Source organism: Triticum aestivum, chromosome 3D (assembly GCF_018294505.1).
Source record: "Triticum aestivum cultivar Chinese Spring chromosome 3D, IWGSC CS RefSeq v2.1, whole genome shotgun sequence".
NCBI lineage: Eukaryota > Viridiplantae > Streptophyta > Magnoliopsida > Poales > Poaceae > Triticum > Triticum aestivum.
In genome coordinates, this window is record NC_057802.1 from 584,159,525 (window position 1) to 584,179,172 (window position 19,648).

Sequence of the window (19,648 nt, forward strand, 5' to 3'; positions counted from 1 at the left end):
TTTGTTTAGTTTGGATGTAATATTTGTGCCTGCGTGCAGAACCTTTATTTTGGTGGTAGCTGGTCGTGTGGAACTGCTGTTATCTTTTCGCTCATGTCAGTTTGTAACTTTTTGACCTTGATGCCTTGGGGCTTTATTAATTTAAAGCTGGACGCTTCTAGCGTCTTCGTTCCAAAAAATCATGTAAATTATTCATCTTTGCCTGTTTATACACGACGGCTGCTGGTTTCTACCCTATGTTGCATCTGTATTTTCTCACAACTAGGTGACGGATATATATAATATCAGTCTAAGTTACTATTGATATTGCACCCAATCCAATATTACACAAGTTTTTTTAAGCTACACAGACCATTCAGATGAAATTACAAAGATACAAAGTAGCCCGGACAGCGTGTAACGAAGAATGTTAAAATGAAACCTGAGAAGCAAGAGGGTCACGAAAATGATTGTCGCTAGGAGCTCAGCAAAACCCTAAGAATGCCCATGTGGATCCTACTGCAAAAGATCTCATCATGCATCCTCACCACCAATGAATTCTCTGGTAGCATCCCAAGGCGAATTCAGGAAAACCCGAAGGATTGCTCGTGCAGATCCTACAGCTAAAGATCTCATTCTGCATCCTTGCCACCAATGAATTCTCCGGTAGCATCCCAAGGCCTAGCTTCGAAAGATTTCCCAATCATACTCCTCTTCTTGTTTACTGTTCCGTCGTCACGCGCGTACTCGGGGAAATAGTCCAGGAAAGATTTACTTCCAAGAGAATGCACTCCTTCGAACAGGAACTCAGTCACCAAATCCTGAATATCAAAGCAACAAGTAACTCTGCAAATAACATGAATTGGGTGTGTGTAAATATAGTGAATGTTGGCAGAAGAGAAACCTTGGCATAGCTTTCACCAATCAACTTCTTCAGAAGTGGAAACCCAGGATCCTGCCCATAGACAAGGCACGAAGTTAGTGGAAGATGCTCTGTAGCAGCTGGTTTTACAAATGATAATATCTAATGAGCAGTCCTAATTTGGCGCAGGTAACAGTGTAATGATAAATCACTAGTCAATCAATATAACTTTCTGTGCATGGTTTTTGAAAAATACAAACCTTTTCAGCCCTCCATGTGAGATATCTATGTTGCGCTTCTCTGTTACGAACAACTTTTGTTTTGTCATTTTCTTCAGCCGCTTGATCCGTTAACTGAAGCCAAGCCTGCGTCGTCAGAAACATGAGAAAACAAAGAGCATGATACTTGGAATTGCATGTTTGGCACAACAGTTTAAAAATTTAACAGAGCAATCGTGAATACCTTATAGTAATCCATCAAAGCTGAATACAGAACATGATGGTTGCGTTCAGTGGGCTCAAATATAGTCCAGATCACGATTGGAGAGAAGAATCTCAGAGATTCGCTCGTAATCTTGCCACCCCATGGCAGAAGCTGCATTTTCTCTAAATAAAGATAACACTCTGTGTATAAAGCTAATAGAAGAAGACTGGGGTAATACATCTGGGTGAAGGATAAGATCCAAGTACCTCACTATACTTCTGTATAAGAGGCATCAAATTCCTGTAGTATTTATCTTTGTAATCCCTGTCTTCAGTGATATCGTATAGCGGATTGAGGTCCCTGCAAGAAATTCAAATAGTTCATTCAGGCCATTATTCATATTCTAGTTTAAGCACAGTAATTAAGTCTTGAATGACATTACATATCATGACACTTACAAGACAACAATACTCTGTGCAGGAGTAGTAAAAGCGTTGGCGCAAAATATTGGAAGATCGTATTCAGGTTCAGAGAAAGCAGCAAAGTCTAGAACCTGCATGGGCATATGCATTATAAGTATAGCTTTGTGGATCATATGCCTTGATAAATAAAATCCTCCAGGACACTCCCTTGTTCCTTCAGTCATAAACTGAATGATGTTTTAGACAAAGATAAGAGATTTTAAAAGGAAAATATCACCACTGGTTCGACTGTACGATATTCATAGAACAAATAAAACCTGTAATATTATGGAACTTCAGATATAATCAGATAGAACAAACTGCAGCTGTAATATTCAGATATAATCAACTTCAGATGTAAACCTATCTTTCAGTTCATAGCCTTTCAGGATAGTTGTTGGAGGGTTTTGGTCAAGGGAACTTTGGACTTGGAGATGAAGTACCTGGACCGAGTTTTTCTTCTCAACTGTCAAGCTGCGAAGCAGTCTGATCTTGGGGGCGGTGAATGAGAGAGCATCCAAAACAGCAGCATCGTCGTTGGCTCGTATGAGCCTGAACTTTTCCTGGAAGCATGACACAGGACAAAGTCATCTTCTGTAATGAGAAATATGACTGGCGTCAGCTGACATTGTTACAGGAGACCTACACTTTAAGATGTTCTAGATGGGCAATTGCATTAAAAAAATGCCTATACCAGACTCTAGACTGACCCTCAAGGCCTTAAGTAGTCAACAATTATGTATCTGAAGAAATGAGGCTCGTGGTTGGGGTCGTTGTTTACAGGATTCGTTCAGAGTCCACCCCAGGGCGTCAGACAAAGACCAAGAACCGAAATTCAGCTGGTACTAGCGCGACAGCACAACAGCAGTGATTCTGCTTCTCTGTTTTAGACTGAATTTTCAATTAGCGGGCGCATCTGAATTCGTGGACACCTGCCTAACGGGCTGTGCTAGCATGGGCACCAATATGCAGTTACAGCTTTGCTAGTCACCTCGAGCAGACAGAGCATGCTCGCCGGCGCAGCGTGTCCCGAGCTTGGACTTGCAAAGTTGCAAGGTCGCAAGGAAAGAGGAACAGGGAGCTCAGCAAGGCGAGCAAGGGAAGCAGTAGTAGCAGGAACCAACCTGCGAGGGGTGTGGCGTGAGGGCGGTGCGGTGGCGGGTCTGCTCCAGCGCGGTGCGGACGAACCTCTGGTACGAGGAGCCGGCGCCCAGGACCCCGCCGCCGGCACCGACGCCGCCGCCGCTCATCCCCTCTGCTTGCCTTCCCCTCCCCAGCCCAGTTGGTACACTCCACCACTCCGCTGCGGTGTGCGAGCCATGAAAGAGAGGGGAGAGGCAAGGACACGTGGGAGGGCGTCCCGTTCCATCCATCCATCCATCCAACCAACCCATACGGCACGCATCTTGATGTGATAATGCAGTTTCTTTTTTCCCAAAGAAGAAAGCAACTTGCAGAACTTGGCCACTTGGTAGTACTACATCAGGTTACAAATAACACGTAGCCCCCCGTTGTAGACCCTAATTGTAACAGAAAACCCTTGTTGCAACAGGATCCTTGTTGCAAAAAGCACTGAAGAAGTTGCGGAGCTCGCAACATTGACGGTGGGTGGAGAGCTCGCGGCATAAATGAAGGGCGTCAAGAGGAGGAGGGGAGAGGGGGACAAGCTTGAAGAGCTCCAGGTATATTTGGGGGTAGTGAAGACCAGATCTTGTGCCCCGTCCCCGGTCTGGATTAGAGGAGGAGAGATCAAGGAAGCCACCTGCAAACAGTTCATGGCGGTCGATGCTACAAGACCGGGGTGGTGAATGACAGAGGCTTGCTGCAAAGGGTGTGCTGGGAGAGGAGAGGGATAGCTGGAGGGGAGGGGAAGCTTCACGCCGGTGAGATCCATGCTCCACTGGGGGAGAAGAGGTAAGAAGGAAGAGGAAAGGCGATGTGCTTCCCCACGGGGGCACGTGACGCCCGAAAGAGATGAACGCAGTTTGGCTTTTAGTCAGGTGATTTGAAGAGTTCTCGTGTAAATAAACACACATTTAAGCAGGTATAAAATGCAAGACGATTTTTATCGCCTATGCAAGCGAAAAAATGTCTTACATTTTGCACTTTAGCTACTTTTTAGTCAGCTGACTTTTCATTTTATGGTCAGCTGATTTTCTGTTCGTTAGATGCGCATTGAGATTAGTGTTGTTTTCATTTATTTTTTTCAGTTTAGTTATGTTGTTGGGTTGGGCTGTGCGGAATCGATTGACCCCTATTTTGGGTCGAATTGCTTCTTGGGCTCGTTTTTGTTCTTCTGGGTTGTGTTTTTCTTTTTCCCTTTTTCCTTTTCTTTATTAGTTATTTTTTGTTTTTGTTGGTTTTTGGCTGCGTGTAATTATATGCATACAAGTACCAATTAAAATGTGCCAAAATTTCATGATTATATGATTATTTTTGCATATTATGGTAAAATGCAATTTCGGTGCAAAGTTGTGCGCAGATTTTTTTTTTTAATAATTTCTCTCTTCTTAAAGGAAATGCCAACACCACTATTTCATTCCTTTTTAGAAAAAATCATTATTTTGATATTTTTTATCTGTACTTCATTCTTTAAGGTTAATACCAATGCCACTATTCATTTGTTCTAGATTTTGTTTTTGCAAAAGTTCCACTTTTATATGCTTATTCTTGCATATTTTTAAACATCGCAATTTTTATGTATACTTCGTGCAATTTTTTCCAGTGTTTTTTTAGATTATGGTTCCCATTTTTTTTGTTCTTCAATGGTATTACCAATGCCACATATTCATTCTTTCTTTTGTGGGTATTTTTGCTTTATTTGTTATTCTAGTTTTCTGTTTCTATGTGTTTTTCCTTTTCCTTTTTTCTTTCTTATTGGTTTTTTTGGTGGGTTTTAACTTTTTTTTTTGTTTTTTGTTGAATTTTCATTTTTCTGTATGCGTATTTTTGGATGTTGAGTGTGTGTAAATATATACACACGAGTACTACATGTATACATTATATTAGAGTATGGAAATTTCACTACTATATGTTTCTTTTTACATATTGTAAAAAGTGCAATTTTTGTACTAATCTTGATGAATTTTTAATTTTTAGTTTTTATTTCACTTTCTCTCTTATTTAAGGGTAATACTACTAACACTAATTCATTCCTTCTTTGAAACTTATTTTTTTATGTAAATTCTACTAGTATATGTTAGTTCTTGCATAGCTATAAAAAGTGCAATTTATGTGTAAATTATGTGCAAATTTTATCATGATTTTTTTCATTCCTTTCTTCTTAAAGGGTGGTACCAATGCCACTACTTCATTCTTTTTTAGAACATGTTATATTTTTGTGTGTTTAAATAAGTATACATGCAAGTACTATACAACATGTGTGTAAATTATAGTAGAGTGCGAAATTGCAATATTATATGTTCGTTGTTTGCATGTTAGTAAAAGTGCAATTTCAGTGCAAACTTGTATGGATTTTTTTATCTTTTTCTTTTTTCTTAAAGGGGTTCATTATTGCCTAGAAAACTTTATTATTTCGATTTTGTTTGTTTTTTCATTTTCTTTCTTCTTAAAGGGTTTCATTCTTCCATAGAAGACTTCATTATTCCGATTTTGTTTTTCTTTTTATTTTATTTCATTTTCTTTCTTTAGAGGTAATACCGATATCATTCCAATATTATATGCTTATTCTTGCACATTATAAAAAAAGCAATTTATGTATAAACTGCATGCAAATTTTGTCATTTTTTATTTTCTTCTTCTTAAAAGGGAATACTAATGCCGATAATTCATTATTTCTTAGACAACTTATCTTTTGATTTTTTTTCGTGTGTAAGTATATATGCAAGTACTATGCAATATATGTGTAAAATTGCACTATTTTTTTTTCTTTATTCTTAGAAAAGTTTGTTATTTTGAATTGGTTTTATTTCATTTCCTTTTATTCTTTAATGGTAATACCGTTGCAACTAATTCATTCCTTGTTAGGAATTTTCCTTTTCTGCGAAGATACCACTATTATATGCTTATTTTTGCGTGTTATAAAAAAACACAATTTATGTGCAAATTTTGTTAGTTATTTTATTATTTTCTTTCTTCTTTCTTCTTTAAGGGTAATATCAATGACACAAATTTTTATTTGCTTTTTTTGTTTACATACATATGCGTACGTACATATATACATCGATGTGGAGTATATATATGAAGTTGTCTTCCGTCTATGCATGCATCTGTAAACAGCAATTAAGTTGCTTAGGCATTGACGCGACAACATGCGGGAGAATGGTCGGTTGCATGCATTAGCTCTTACGGCTGCGGCGTTACTCAGCCAATGGCCACGGCCCAAAGAATCATAAACATGCAAAAAGTGACTGACTCAAATATTATATCCAGTCGATTGACGTCCAGCGGCTCCCTACATTTTGGTATAGACTATAGAGGAAGTAGATCACACTGAGGCGGAACCAAATCTTCTTGCTTTCCGAGTATTCTGCTAACGGAGAGCGCAGTTCCACCACCGGCCAGCAGGATGCTGCAACCACTACAACAATATTATCTGTCCATTACCAAGGGAATAATCCCTGCTTTCCTCATCACTTGCTAGGCCATGTTCCGTCGCTGCTTACACCATTACTATAGTATACTAAACTCTGAAGAATTACGCTCTACGATACGATCAGTAAGAATGTCTTGACACTGAAGAATATAATCCGATCGAGTATGTTGGTCACTGGGCAGAAAGATTCAGGTTCTGGATTCTCGCTTTAAACAAGTGCAAGTGCTGCATGCTTCTCCCGTATTTGACTATGCTCCACTATGCTCGGCTAGCGTTCATGGCGCGTTCGAAACTTACAACCGAAGAATTTGTACTGGCATCTATTCAGGGAGGCAAAGCGCATGACAAACAGCTCCATAGAGACTGTTGTGTTGCTTTTCTTTAATAGATTTGCCTCATATATTAATTAAGAGAAGAATAGAGTGTGTGTTACAAGCCCGAAGTTACAATAAGATTCTCTCCCAGCATAATGGTCCCCAAATTTTTTGTACCCTGGGCCACCCAAAGGTGTGTTGAAAATATGAGCAATTTACACAATGATTTTATTAATAAAAATAGTAGATAAAGCATGACTAATATAGCAGTGATAAAACAAGTCATGCGATCTGACAAAGAGAAGGTAAATAGCATCTTCATATATGAACTGTAACCAAACATATCTAGAGCAGACAGTATAGCAAGTTGCATATATGAAGTAGAAGCTAACATATTTAGGGCAAACACTAGAACAAGGAACTGTGGCAGGGCCTCTAACAGAAAGAGCAAGAACACATACGGGACAGCAGCAGCAGAAGCACTGGACTTGGGGTCGACATCCTCGCCAGCCATGTCGTCGAGGAGGTTGTCGATGTTTGGGAAGAAGTCGTCGTCAGGAAAGTAGTCATCGGAGTCCGGGGCGTCCGTGACGAAGGAGTCAGTAGTCGTGCAGAGCGCTCCCCAAAAACCTTATCACCCTTCTCCTGTACATAGTTCTGGTGCGTCTCTCTGAGAGGAGCGACCTCCCTTTTATAGGCGCAAGAGAAGGAGGCGAGAGGCTGCGCCGGGAGCTGAAGGGAACGAGGGAGACGAAACGAAATTTAGACATCGGCTCGGCACATTCCCGCAACCCGCGGCGAGGGGGGCGGCGGAGGAGGAGCGCGCGTGGATGTCCCTCTTGTTCTCATTCTCATACATGTGGGGAAAGAACCTCCCTTATAAAGAGGTCCAACTCCCTCTAAAATAGCAATGTCGGACTAAACTTTAGTTCCACCTCTTGCCTTGCAAGAATGGGCTGCGTGGGCCTCTAGGATTTATTAGGAATTTCTGAAACTGCTATTGGGCTTGGCCCAAAATAGACAAAATTCCAGCAAGGTGGACCTCTCCTTTGATGTTAGTGAGCAAGATTGGACAATCCGAGCATTTCTCTCGTTCCGTCTGAGCCAACTGATGAGCAATGTGAGGGATGCCATGGCCTTGCCATTGGCGGTGTTGATGTCGGAACGATTTGTCCACCAATCCTTGATGGAGCTCTTGAGATGCCAAACGGAGGTGTCAATGCTGTCAAGATGAAGCCACTCGTTCGCTAGGTCCCAAAGACAGATGATAAAGCGACAGTTGGAGAAGAGGTGCACTCCGGATTCTTGTACCCGTTTGCAAAGGGGGACAAAGGCCGCAATTTGGCCAACAATGTCTAGCCAATCTATCGGCGGTTCATATCCTATCTTGAATGACCAACCAAGCAAAGAACTTGACTTTTAGTGGTGCCCAAGCCTCCCATGCCGAGTGCTTCATGGAAGAGCAGAAAGTACCAAAGAATTGTGTCGCATAGGCAGAGGCCGCAGAGACTGTTGTGCATGACTGAACTCTGAATACGTCTTCTTGTATTCCTATCAAGTTCGTCTGGGACTGTTATACCAGGGACAAGTTCATCCAATTTTACATCTGCCGATGTAGTATTAGTCTATTTCATCAGGAAAGGTGGCAAGTTTCATGACTTACAGGACAACAATACTTTGTGTTGTGCGGGAGTAGTAAAAGCGTCGGTTCAAAATATAGGAAGATCGTATCCAGGTTCAGAGAGAGCAGCAAAGTCAAGAACCTCCATGGGCATATGCATCAAAAGGATCACTACTGAGGTTCAGAGAGAGCAACAAAGTCAAGAACCACCTAGCAAAAGGATCAAACCCAAGCTATCCTAAGTAACTCTCCTCGATGGTAATCAAGCAGACGCAGACATTCGAGGATCAGTGTAGCTTGAGCATCGGCGCAGAGCACTTTCCACTATCCCACCAGAGCTCCCACCATTCGCAAGACACACTTCATGTTTCGCCAAGATCGGCTCTGAAATACAAATTCATTTCAAAGCAACCGTAAGCCCCACAAGGCAGCAGCGGTGAGCATGTTAATAACAATAGCATTTTTCCCCTTTTCCAAAAAACAGACAAATCATCAAAGCAGCAAGGTACAGGGATATCAAGCGTCTCAGCAATTATTTTCCAAGTTTGAGCAGCAATAATGCAATCAAAAAATAAATGTTGAATGTTTTCAAGTTCACCACAGAAAACACAAGATGGATCAGCCACATGGCGCCGTTTAGCTAAATTACCTCTAGTTAAGCCCTTATTATTGAAGATCATCCATAAGAAGACATCAATATCTTTATCTCTAGTTTAGCTAAATTATCTCTAGTTAAGCCCTAGTCATAAACTGAGTGATATTTTAGACAGAGATAAGAGATCTCAAAACAAAAATATCAACAATGATTAGACGGTATGATATTCATCGAACAAATTAAACATGTATTATTATGAAAAGTGTCTTTTCAGATATCTTTATCCCAAAACATTTTGATGTGTCAAATTTAAACATTCATAAAGATACCAATAGGCAAAGTTATAAAGTCTGACTGCATCTGCATGTATAGCTTTTTTTGGCCATAAAACCTGCAAAAGACCAAAGTAAAGCCACAACAGGTTTTGTGGTTAATCCTGCTGTAGCTACCCAACAAAATGCTGTAACCAAATCAGTAAACAGTCAGACGCGTTACATCTACCAAGAATGCTTGCACCGCTAAAATACTATAGGAAAGATGAGAGGTGGCTCATGCCTCATTGCAAATTCTTCTGAAAGATTAATAATCAGTCAGCATACCAGATTGAATTAGCTTTATATGTAAGCCTATATGTCAGTTCATAGTCTTTTGTGATAGTTGGTCAAGAGAGATTTTGCACTTGGGAGTTGAAATACCCCAACAGAGTTTTCTTCTCGACCGTCAAGCTCCGAAGTAATCTGATTTTGTGGGCACGAAACGAGAGAGCACTGAAAACAGCTGCAGCGCGTTGCCTTGTACTCCCTCCATAAACTAATATAAGAGCATGAGGTTGAAGTTTTTCCTCAAAGCATGACAGCGAACAAGATCATCTTCTGTAATGTGAAATATGGTCGGCATCAGCAGATATAATTACAGGAGACCTACAGTTTCAGGCATTCTAGATGGACAATTACATAAAAAAAATCGCTATACGTAGGAGCATGTTTCTCTGTTCGCCAGACACTTATACGGCGGTGGCCGAGAGTGATGTCTGAACCCTCGGTAGTCAATAATATATCGGTTTACTCGTCTGTCGTTTCAGATAGCGGAATAACAGCATTCACATTGTAGATTAAACCAAACCGAGAATCATAGGCTAAACCTCGTGTCAGAAACCAACCAACAGCAGCCAATCTGAAGAAATTAGGCTTCTGCTTGCTAGCTGATGATGTATTGTGTGTTGTTTTCAGAGCCTTTTGTAATCGATGCCATAACTTTCTCTGCTGGCTGTCGGTACTTAGCTTTCATCGCGTGTTTAACACTGACGTGGATTCATTTTCTCCTAAAAATAAGGCCTGTGCTTGTGGTCATTGTTTACAAGAGATTCCTTCAGACTCCAGACACCAGGCACCAAAATTCAGCAGGTAACCAAAAAGAAAAAAATCAGCAGGTAGCAGCGAGACCTGGAACACGCTCGCGAAGCCGAAGCCGCTCATCCTCCCTCCCCGCTCCCAAGGTGCTGGCACACTCCGCTCCACCTGATGATGCTGCCCACGGCGGTGCAAGCAGAGCACATGGATGAGTGAGACGAGACGAGCGGAGCGGGGCCAAGCAGATGCACCTGGAGAGCCGGGCCGGGCCGGGTACAAGGCCCAGTGCAAGCAGCACGCATCTCAGCGCAATGCATCTTGTCTTAGTGGTACGTTTTTTCTTCCTGCCTATATGCTTATAATCCACTTGCAGCAGGCTGCGGATTAGAATAAAAACTGTGAAGCGCGAGACCAAATCTCGCAGCTTATTCTTCTGCTACTACCCAGATAAACTACGAGGAATGAGGCACTTGGAGAGAAGTTCCACCACCGGCCCCCCGCTGTGATGCTGCAATCAATCATTGCGGCATTGTTTACCACCGTTTTATCAGCAGCTGCCCGTTTCCTCGAGAATATTCCCGGCCTCGCTCCACTGTCAGTGGCTGCGAGGCCACGTTCCAAGCTTGATACCAACACTACTCATCTCAAAGATATATATAATTCCCAGATCGGTAAGAATGTTTCGACACCGAGCACCACTAGTTCAGCCAGAGAAGACTATTCGGAGGATTCAGGTCCTGGAATCTCCCAGTTAAAAAATGCAAGTGCTGTTTTTCTAGTGCTCCACTATGCTTGGCCTGGCGTGCAGGGCCCGTTTGGAGGCACGAGGAACAGGGATTCCAAATCGGAGTGGCATCCTGCAAAGGCACCGTAGAAATTTCCACCCTCAGGCATAGCCTATGCGAGTGCAGTGGTGCATTGGTATGCACGCTATCTGAATTTCAACTGGTGCACCCATCAAATTCAGCTACTGGGCTTTACAGGACTCCACTTCTACAACAGCAAGAAAGCAGTAGAAACGTAGTACGCGGTATATATTTCAGCGGCAAAAAAAGTCCCGACCCTACTACCGGAGTCTAGATCGTACTTAAATAATCCGAGCACGGAAGACGAAAACCCTCTTGGACGCAACTGCGAAAACAAACAAGAAGACGAGCAGAACCGACGGGCGGGGAATAAGATGGCGCTGCAGTTTCCAGGTTATGGGCGACCATACATCCAGATTCTGAACAGAAACACAGATCCAGACATCCCAATCGTCTAATATCTAATAATCTGGCCCGCACAAGTCACCACACACAGCTCACAAACGCGTGAAAAGAAGTTGAGACTCAAAGCAGAGATGGCAAGAACAATGTGGCAATTAACCGGCAACCTCATCAATTCCATTGTAGTATCTCAGATCTTTAGATAATCGCGAGACAATTATTCGCGAGAGATTTCTAAGTAGTTATTACTTACTCGGCACTCGGCACCACCAAGAAGACAAAGAAACAAAGAATCTACTAACGCACGCACGCTCTAATGGCCGCCCTTTAATCCTTGAATTATGTACACTTAATTCGCACTTAATCCGCACCGCACGCGAGAGGGAAGGAGCGAGGAAGGCGCGGACGAAATCGCTGAATCAAGAAGAGGGGATGGATCAGGCCATCTTGGCGGTGAAGCCGGAGGCCATCATGACCTTGAACTCGTCGAAGGAGATGAGCCCGTCGCCGTTCTTGTCGACGCCCTCGATCATGCGCCGGCACTGCTGCACCGTGGCCTTCTCGCCGAGGCCGTGGAGCACGCGCGCCAGCTCGGCGGCCGAGATGTCGCCGCTGCCGTCCGCGTCGAACACCTTGAAGGCCAGCCGCAGGTCCTCCTCGTCGTCGCCGGGCGCGGTGGCGTTCAGCGCCGCGAACTCCTCCAGGCTGATGAAGCCGTCGCCGTCCGCGTCCGCCTCGGCCATCATGCGGGTCAGCTCGTCCTCCGTGGCCGCGTGGCCCAGGCTGTCGAAGAGGGCGGCCAGCTCCGGCCGCGAGATCCGGCCGTCGCCGTTGGCGTCGAACTTGCGGAACACCCGCTCCATCTCCTCCTCCGCCGACCGCGCCGGGGACCCCGCGCCCGACGCAGGCCGGGTGCCCTCCTGCTGCTCGTCCTGCGGCGGCGGCGGCGAGGCGGACCGCGACTTGGAGGAGGAGCGGCGGCGGAACAGGGCCGGCATCTTGATCTTGCCCATCGCCGACGTCGTCGTCTGCTCGGCGGCGCTAGCAACGAGGAAACTCTTCTTGGCTTTGGTTCGCTCGATTCGATTCGATGGCGTGCTCTGCGGTGGTTGCAGGTTCGTTCCAGAGGGAGACGTGGTGTATTTATAGATGGAGGAGGATGAGCCACCATTGGCGAGTCGGAGGCGGAGCCGAGGAAGGAGCGGAGGAAGGTGTGCGACTCTGGCTAGCTGTGCGTGGGCGTGGGCCACGCTGGCAGGTGCGCGTGGTCTCTGACGGTGGGCCCGTCGTGGATAGTGAGAGAAGGGGCCCGGTCCCGCACGCGTCAATTCCATCGCGGATTACCGTATTACGCCAACGGCCACGGCTGACGGGCCAAAGGTAGGTCTCTTTCGCCGCGCCGGCGAGTCACTCCCCTCTTCAACTTAACTCCGGCGAAAGTTTCAAAGACAAATAAAAAACTGAGTCCGGCGAGTGTTGGTCCTCGTCTCGACCCATGACCGGCGAGCATGCTCGGTCCATGGTCGATAGTCTGCCACGCTTTCATTTGTGGTTGGATACATAGCCAATAGTTCGCCACGCTTCATTCCTGGCTATCCACATAAATTGGTCAACACAAGTGTGGCAACATTCGAGGAAAAAAATGAGGGTAGTATGTCCATGATATTCCTTAATAAACTATGTTAGTCCCACTAAAAAAACATGTTAGTTGTATCTTGCATAACACAGTACAATCGCACATGCGCACACACATACACTCAACCCTATGAACACACACGCACACCCTCTTCTTTGAGCGATACCGAAACGACATCAAAGGTAAAGATTGACAAAGTAACTGTAAACGCTTCCTAGCTGACGTATGTCATGGGTCTGTGATGTGGCACGATGCGTCAGATGTGGGTTTTGCGTTTGTTGGTCCTTCCGGTGTTTTCTATGGACGGTGGGGGCTTAATTACTGCCCTTTGTAGCTAGTTTTTGTTTGATTTTCTTAGGTAACCTTGCAATTCTCTTCTTAATGAACACACATATACCATGTTGATTTTTTTTGGTAGGTAAAAAAGATGAGGGACTGCGGCCGACTGGTTTTCGAACTAACATGTTGATTACTTGAGAGAAAAATAAATTAACATTTTGACATACTGTGGAAAAGTTTAGCAACGCGCTGCTAAGAAGTGAACATGTTGTTATGCTCCTTGCTCGGACGTGCTACACATCGCATATATTATGATATGTTAGAGCATCTACAACCACACATCACAACATTGGACCCTGTACGTCTAGGGGCGACGCTAGGTTCCCGAGCGAAAGCTTTGCACTTGGCGCCGGCCACAACGGTGCCCGTGGGTGCCGTTCTATTCTTGGAGGCGTAGCCATGGGTTTCGTTCATGCTCCGTGGCTCCGGGTCAAAACCCTTATCTGTTCTCAGACTCGGCAGCAGCGACGCGTTGCGCCATCACCCTCCTGGGGGCGTTGCCGTAGAGTTATGTCATCGTCGGTCGGTCCTAGGCATGCTAGCTCTAGGTTTCTTGTTGTATCTTTCGATCCGTTTTGTGTTGGTGAGGCGCTTGGCTCTCACCATGTCGGCGACCTTCTTTCGAGCGACCCGCTCGAACCTTCTTTCGTTTCTTGTTGTATTGTTTGGTGTTGTTGCTTTATATATAATAAAGTGGGGCAAAAGCTTGTTTCAAGGAGGGACAGTGCCCGGTCACCCTCAAATTTCCGGTGTCCAAATCCGTGTCCCCCATATGCAACCCCCCAATTCCATGCAATGCACGCAATGTGAATAACACAACGCAGATCAGCATATACATAGCATTCACATATCGGAACGGGCATAACTAGTTCAACATAGCTACATTACAAAAGACGATAGCAAACTAAGAGGGGATATTAGGTATCACCGCCTCCTTGCCGGACCCTTCCCCTTAGCGTCTTCAGAGGCAAAGGCAGTCCTCGGCATAGGTGTCCATGGCCGGAGGGGGTTATCGTCATCGATGGAGGTGCCACCAATGAACGAGGATGAGGACGAGGAGGGGATGCCTGTGAGACGCCTGGCGGCGCGGGCCAGCTCCTTGGCGAGGCGCTTGGTTCTCACCATGTCGGCGACCTTCTTCCGAGCGACCCGCTCGGACTCCTTGATGGCTAGCCGCAATAGTTTTGCGGTGGCGACTACAGGTGTCTTTCTCCCTCGAGGTCAAGGATCGGGGAAGCACTTCGTGTAGAAGCTCATCCTCCTAATATGAGGGCATCTAGAATGGCCGGATAATCTTGGCTCCATCACCCTCTGCCGAGCGTGGCGACCGCCCATGGCTCCGATTCTGGAGGTGCGAACGACGTGGGATCGGTAGTGCGGGCACGAGCACCCATCGCTGGCTGGGAAGAGCAAACCCTGAAGGGGATGATCGTGGAGCGCGAACGAGATGAGCCAGCACGGTCGACCGCGTAGTTTGCCGCCGAACCACCGAGGACGACACGGAGCTTGAGCTCCTGCCGTAGTCCAACTGTGTCTAGTGAAGGGCAATGCGGAACGCGAGCTCTTCGTCGTCCGGGGCTTCGCTGCGAGAGTCCTCGTGCAAGATCCTGTCCTCGTCGACGGAGCCGGATTTGTTGTAGGAGCCTGACGTGGTGGAGGAAGGGGAGGAGACGGGCAGTGGAATCAGAGCGGGCGAGAAGAGTATGTATTGCTAGGGGTTGGTCTGGGTTGGTGTATATGTGGGGACGTGGTGGGCTAGCAAGGGTCGTATCCGACGTGATGACCGCGTGTGTACCAACCCACAGTTGGGCTCCGTATGGGCATTATCGAACAGCTAGGCCGTATAGGTCCGGTTTGAGGGGTCCAGCTAGGTGGCAAAATCATGACCTGGCAGTGTCTGAACCGTCCGACCGAACGTACTAGGACGATATGAGGGGTCCGGTTTTATAGATGCTCTTATACCCTAGACGTGGTACTTACCAGTTACCACCAACCTAGCTTAAAGACATTTGTTGAACTACCTGGAATTCAGTTCAACGCCGCATTGGCACGCTCACCAATCTGTTACTCCACCATAAAACCAAAATTTCCTGCTCTTCCCTCTCCCTCATAGCGGTTAGGGTTAGTAGACCCAAAACATGTCAAGAAATTATACCACTAGATTCGCATGTGGCATATAGCCCATATTTTGTCAATGAAGTTAAGAGTTTTTTTGTAAGTTCCCCGAAGAGACAAAAAGAGTTGTTTTGTAAATATGTACGACCTTACCTGAATGGATGTAATGTTTTTTTGTGTGTGTGCAGTGGGACGGTTAGAGCAGTACTTGTGTCCAATGAAAACACCCCGAAATCACACAAACGGCGTGACTTGAACACAGAGTCACGTGCAAGATGTACTACTTGCTGCTCCCAACAACATATGAGGACACGCCTAACATGAAAAAGGCAGTACCCGAAAATCATGCTATGCGCATGACTGGATCGACCACGGTATCATCCACGCGCAAATGTTCATGTGGGTATGGGTACATGGCAAGAAAAGCATTTCTTGCGGTGGTGGTGCACGTTTAATTCCCCCATAAGTCCATATACCTTTCGTGCTGTACCCTGCTTGCTCTGTTAGTTGCTCTCGGGAAAGTACTACTAGCATGAATATAATATAGCACGAAATGTTCAGCACGAAGAGAGAGCGCCCGTGTAGAATTGCTCTTTTCGGGCCGCAACGATTTTGTGGACTCGTCACGACGCGCTTTACACTTGGGTCACGTGCATGCATTCTGACTCGTGAGAGCTTAGCTATAGCTCAACTGGTTGCCCAACTTTCTGTTAACGTCTTCCATCGTCTTATGCCCCACAGTCCACACAATACACCTTTTTTTTCTTCCGAAACATTATGAACACAGTTCTTGATTAAATACTTCGTCCGTTTCAAATTACTTGTCGTCGTTTTAGTTGATCTAAAGTATTTCGTAATGAAGGTAGTATTGGTGTGCTTGACATTTGTTTTGCAAATGCATTATTGTCAACCTCCTGCGTATGTAGGTTGTTTTTTTTTCTTATCTAAACAAACACCATTTGAAATGAATTTTTGATGCCAAAGTTTTTTTTGCCAGAAAACTTTCAATCTATTCATCTTCAATCATACTAGTAGAACGAACACCAGAAATAATAAAAATTCCATTCAGATCCGTAGACCACCTAGCGACGACTATAAGCACAGAAATGAGCCGATGTCGCACCGCCGTCATTGCCACTCCCTCGCCGGAGCCGGAATTTTCTTTGTTGCAGTAGACAGTCCAGAAGTCATTGGGCTAAGGCCCCATAGGACCAACGCAGGAGAACAATAACCGCCGCCGATAAAGAGTAGCATATATCGAAAGGATCCAACTTGAAAACACATGAACATAGACGAACTACGACCAAATATGAGCAAATTCACCAAGGAAAGATCCGCCGGAGACACACCTCCAGATGCCCACCGATGGTGCTAGACACACCATCGGGACGGGGGCTAGACGTGGAGAACCTTATTTCAGCCTTCCGCCGGCAAGGGCCGAGATCCACCGCGCAGCCATGGCCCTAAGACCCACTAGTGCAGAACCGGGCTTTAGCGCCGGTTCGTAAGGGCCTTTAGTGCCGGTTCTAAACCGGCACTAAAGAATGGAGACTAAAGCCCCCCCCCCTTTACTACCGGTTCGGCACGAACCGGCGCTAAAGTGCCACCACGTGGCACGAGCCAGGCCCGGGTGCTGGTAGACCATTAGTACCGGTTGGTAACACCAACAGGTACTAAATGTTTGGGGGGTTTTGGTTTTATTTTTTATTTTTCCATTAATTTTGTGTTTTCCATTTAATTCTTTTTTGTTTGCTGGTATTTTACGATACTACATATTGTACACGTTATGCACATATATAAATAGATTTTCTCGTAGAACCGCATATATATATAAATATATATATCATCGAATGTCTCACAACCACCACCATTAATTATTCACACATACACATGTATATATATATATACAATTTCTCCTACATGTTGCCTTGGTGCCTTCGGAGCACGATGACAAGTGGTTCATGGGGGCGGTAGCGGGTAATAGTATTCTCCTTTGGGATCTATGACCTGGTCGAGCAAAAATCCCGCTATTTCCTCTTGAAGTGCTCGTATGCGCTCCGTTGGTAGGAGCTTCTCCCGCACGTCATGGAACTGTTAAGAAGGAGATCAATATCGATAATCATGTAAAAATTGTGAATAGTGTTTTGTGAAACGTACCCATTGCTGTCTATCAGATCTGCTCCTTTCGGACGCCATCATGCGAATGTTCTCGCAAACGTAGTATGCACACGAGAATGAAATTGAATCAGATAATGATTAATCAAGCATGATATAATTAATTAATGGTATTGAAACAAGAATTAAAGAGATGGTACCTAGCTAGCTATAGTACTACCTAATTACTTACCTTGGGTCGATACCAAAACAGCTTTTTTGCCCATTTGCCTGGAGTCACCTTGATGAACTTTGCCCAAGCCCTGCCCGCCGGCAAAGAAAATTAATAAAGGGATTATTAAATAGTTCATATCAGGAAAATGACGAACTAAATAGGCCGAGATATAGTTAATAATGATTGAAATTACCTGTTGACTATCCCAAACAAGATGGTGTAGTCACTTTCTTTTTTAAGTAGTGAGTCCAGTACTTCAACTTTTCCTTTGTCAACTTTAATGTCTAACAAGATCCAGTGAAAACTGCATGCGCACACGTTTGCATGTCTTAATTAAGCGGACATGTGCATAACACTAATCAACTACCCTAAACCATATACACTTAATTACTAACATCTAGCAAGCTAGTAAGCAAAAACAGAATTTGTAGTACAAGACAGCGTGACTCACAGGAAGTTGTAAGGAAGTAGTATATCTTCATTGGTATTGAGGCGCTTGAAGAACTCTAGCATGCTTTCCTCTAAACTTGCTCGACAACTTGGAATATTCCATGTGTACTCATTAATGGTATTTGGGTCAATGAACCCAATGCCATAGCGTCCAGATTTTTTCATTTCATACATCTTCATCCTGCATAATACCACAGAAAAGAATATAGTGAGGATAATTACATGTAATGATTGATCAAAATGATCACTACAGCTAGCTTGAGACTTAAATTACAGAAAGAAATCACTTATAGGCAATAGCAACTGACGATAGATTTGGCGAGTGCGTCTTGATTGTATAACTGAAATAGTTCTGAATACTCAACGGACACAGCTTTCTCATGGAAGTAATGCTCCTCCTTGACCTCGTCTGGCTCGACCAAGGTTGGCCCCGGACATATTTCTGTTTTATTTCCTCCTCTCTAAGCGAAGACATGGGCTCGATATCGAGGAGTTGTCCAACAGTGATCTTGAGCATTTCAGCCTGCATTATATGATCCTCAGTTATTACCACATTGCCCAGCTGGGGAACGTAAACGGTTTGTCCACAATAATATTGGGCGCGCGTACTCTCATGTGTTGTTGGCACAACAAGCGGGGGGGGGGGGGTCGATTGTGCCACCTGTTCTCCCAGCTGGGGAACGGTTTTTCCGCATTTTTTGACAGCTGCTTGTTGGCTCGAGCTCGAGCTCGCTTCTTTCTGTAGTGGTGCTCGATGTGCCTTCCTGATTTGGTGCTCATAGTCTGAGTCAACAGGCTTGGGAGCTGGTGGTCTAGCCATACGAATGAAGTGGTCAATCTATTCCTCAGGCACTTTCTCCCTCGGCGGCGGTGCCGGTTTCGGTCCAAAATGGGCGTCCACTTTGGCCCGCACTATGGCATCGTTTTGCTCCTCGGTCATGTCGTAAGGCCTCTGAGGAAGAGGAGCGAGGCTGCTTGGACCATATTTATATCGCTTGTCTCCGCCTGTACTACCTGTACTACCTCGGCTCCTACCGCTACGCACCATAGCTGCAGCGTGTCTCTTCTGCGATTGCTGAGGCGGCGGAGACGGCTGACGTGGCTGAGTTGGAGCAGGAGGAGTGGCCTGACGCTGTGCCGGACTTGAAGCAGGAGGTGTGGCCTGACACGATGTCGGAATTGAAACAGGAGGAGTGGCCTGACGCTGTGCCGGACTTGAAGCAGGAGTCTGCTCACGCGTTCGTGGACTTGGAGGAGCGGGAGTCTGCTGACACGGTGGCGGACTTCGAGGAGGAATCGGCTCACGCGTTCGTGGACATGGAGGAGCGGGAGTCTGCTGACTCGGTGGCGGACTTCGAGGAGGAGTCGGCAGATGCGGTGTCGGTGGACTTCGAAAGACGATGCAATCCTTT

The 19,648-nt window shown here is 45.2% G+C and overlaps 2 protein-coding genes across 2 annotated transcripts; both read right to left on the bottom strand.

Moving 5' to 3' along the window:
• Nucleotides 1-273: 273 nt before the first annotated feature.
• LOC123075631 (phytochromobilin:ferredoxin oxidoreductase, chloroplastic) lies at nt 274-3,087 on the bottom strand. Its single transcript, XM_044498188.1, has 8 exons — nt 2,850-3,087; nt 2,169-2,288; nt 1,723-1,817; nt 1,531-1,624; nt 1,304-1,435; nt 1,102-1,206; nt 884-934; nt 274-800 (listed from the first exon to the last, which is right to left on the bottom strand). The coding sequence occupies exons 1-8, from the start codon at nt 2,973-2,975 to the stop codon at nt 612-614; spliced, it is 912 nt and encodes a 303-aa protein (XP_044354123.1). The 5' UTR covers nt 2,976-3,087; the 3' UTR covers nt 274-611.
• An 8,429-nt stretch (nt 3,088-11,516) lies between these two features.
• LOC123080703 (probable calcium-binding protein CML10) lies at nt 11,517-12,496 on the bottom strand. Its single transcript, XM_044503641.1, has one exon. It carries the CDS (start codon nt 12,378-12,380, stop codon nt 11,805-11,807), a length of 576 nt encoding a protein of 191 aa, XP_044359576.1. The 5' UTR covers nt 12,381-12,496; the 3' UTR covers nt 11,517-11,804.
• Nucleotides 12,497-19,648: the final 7,152 nt, after the last annotated feature.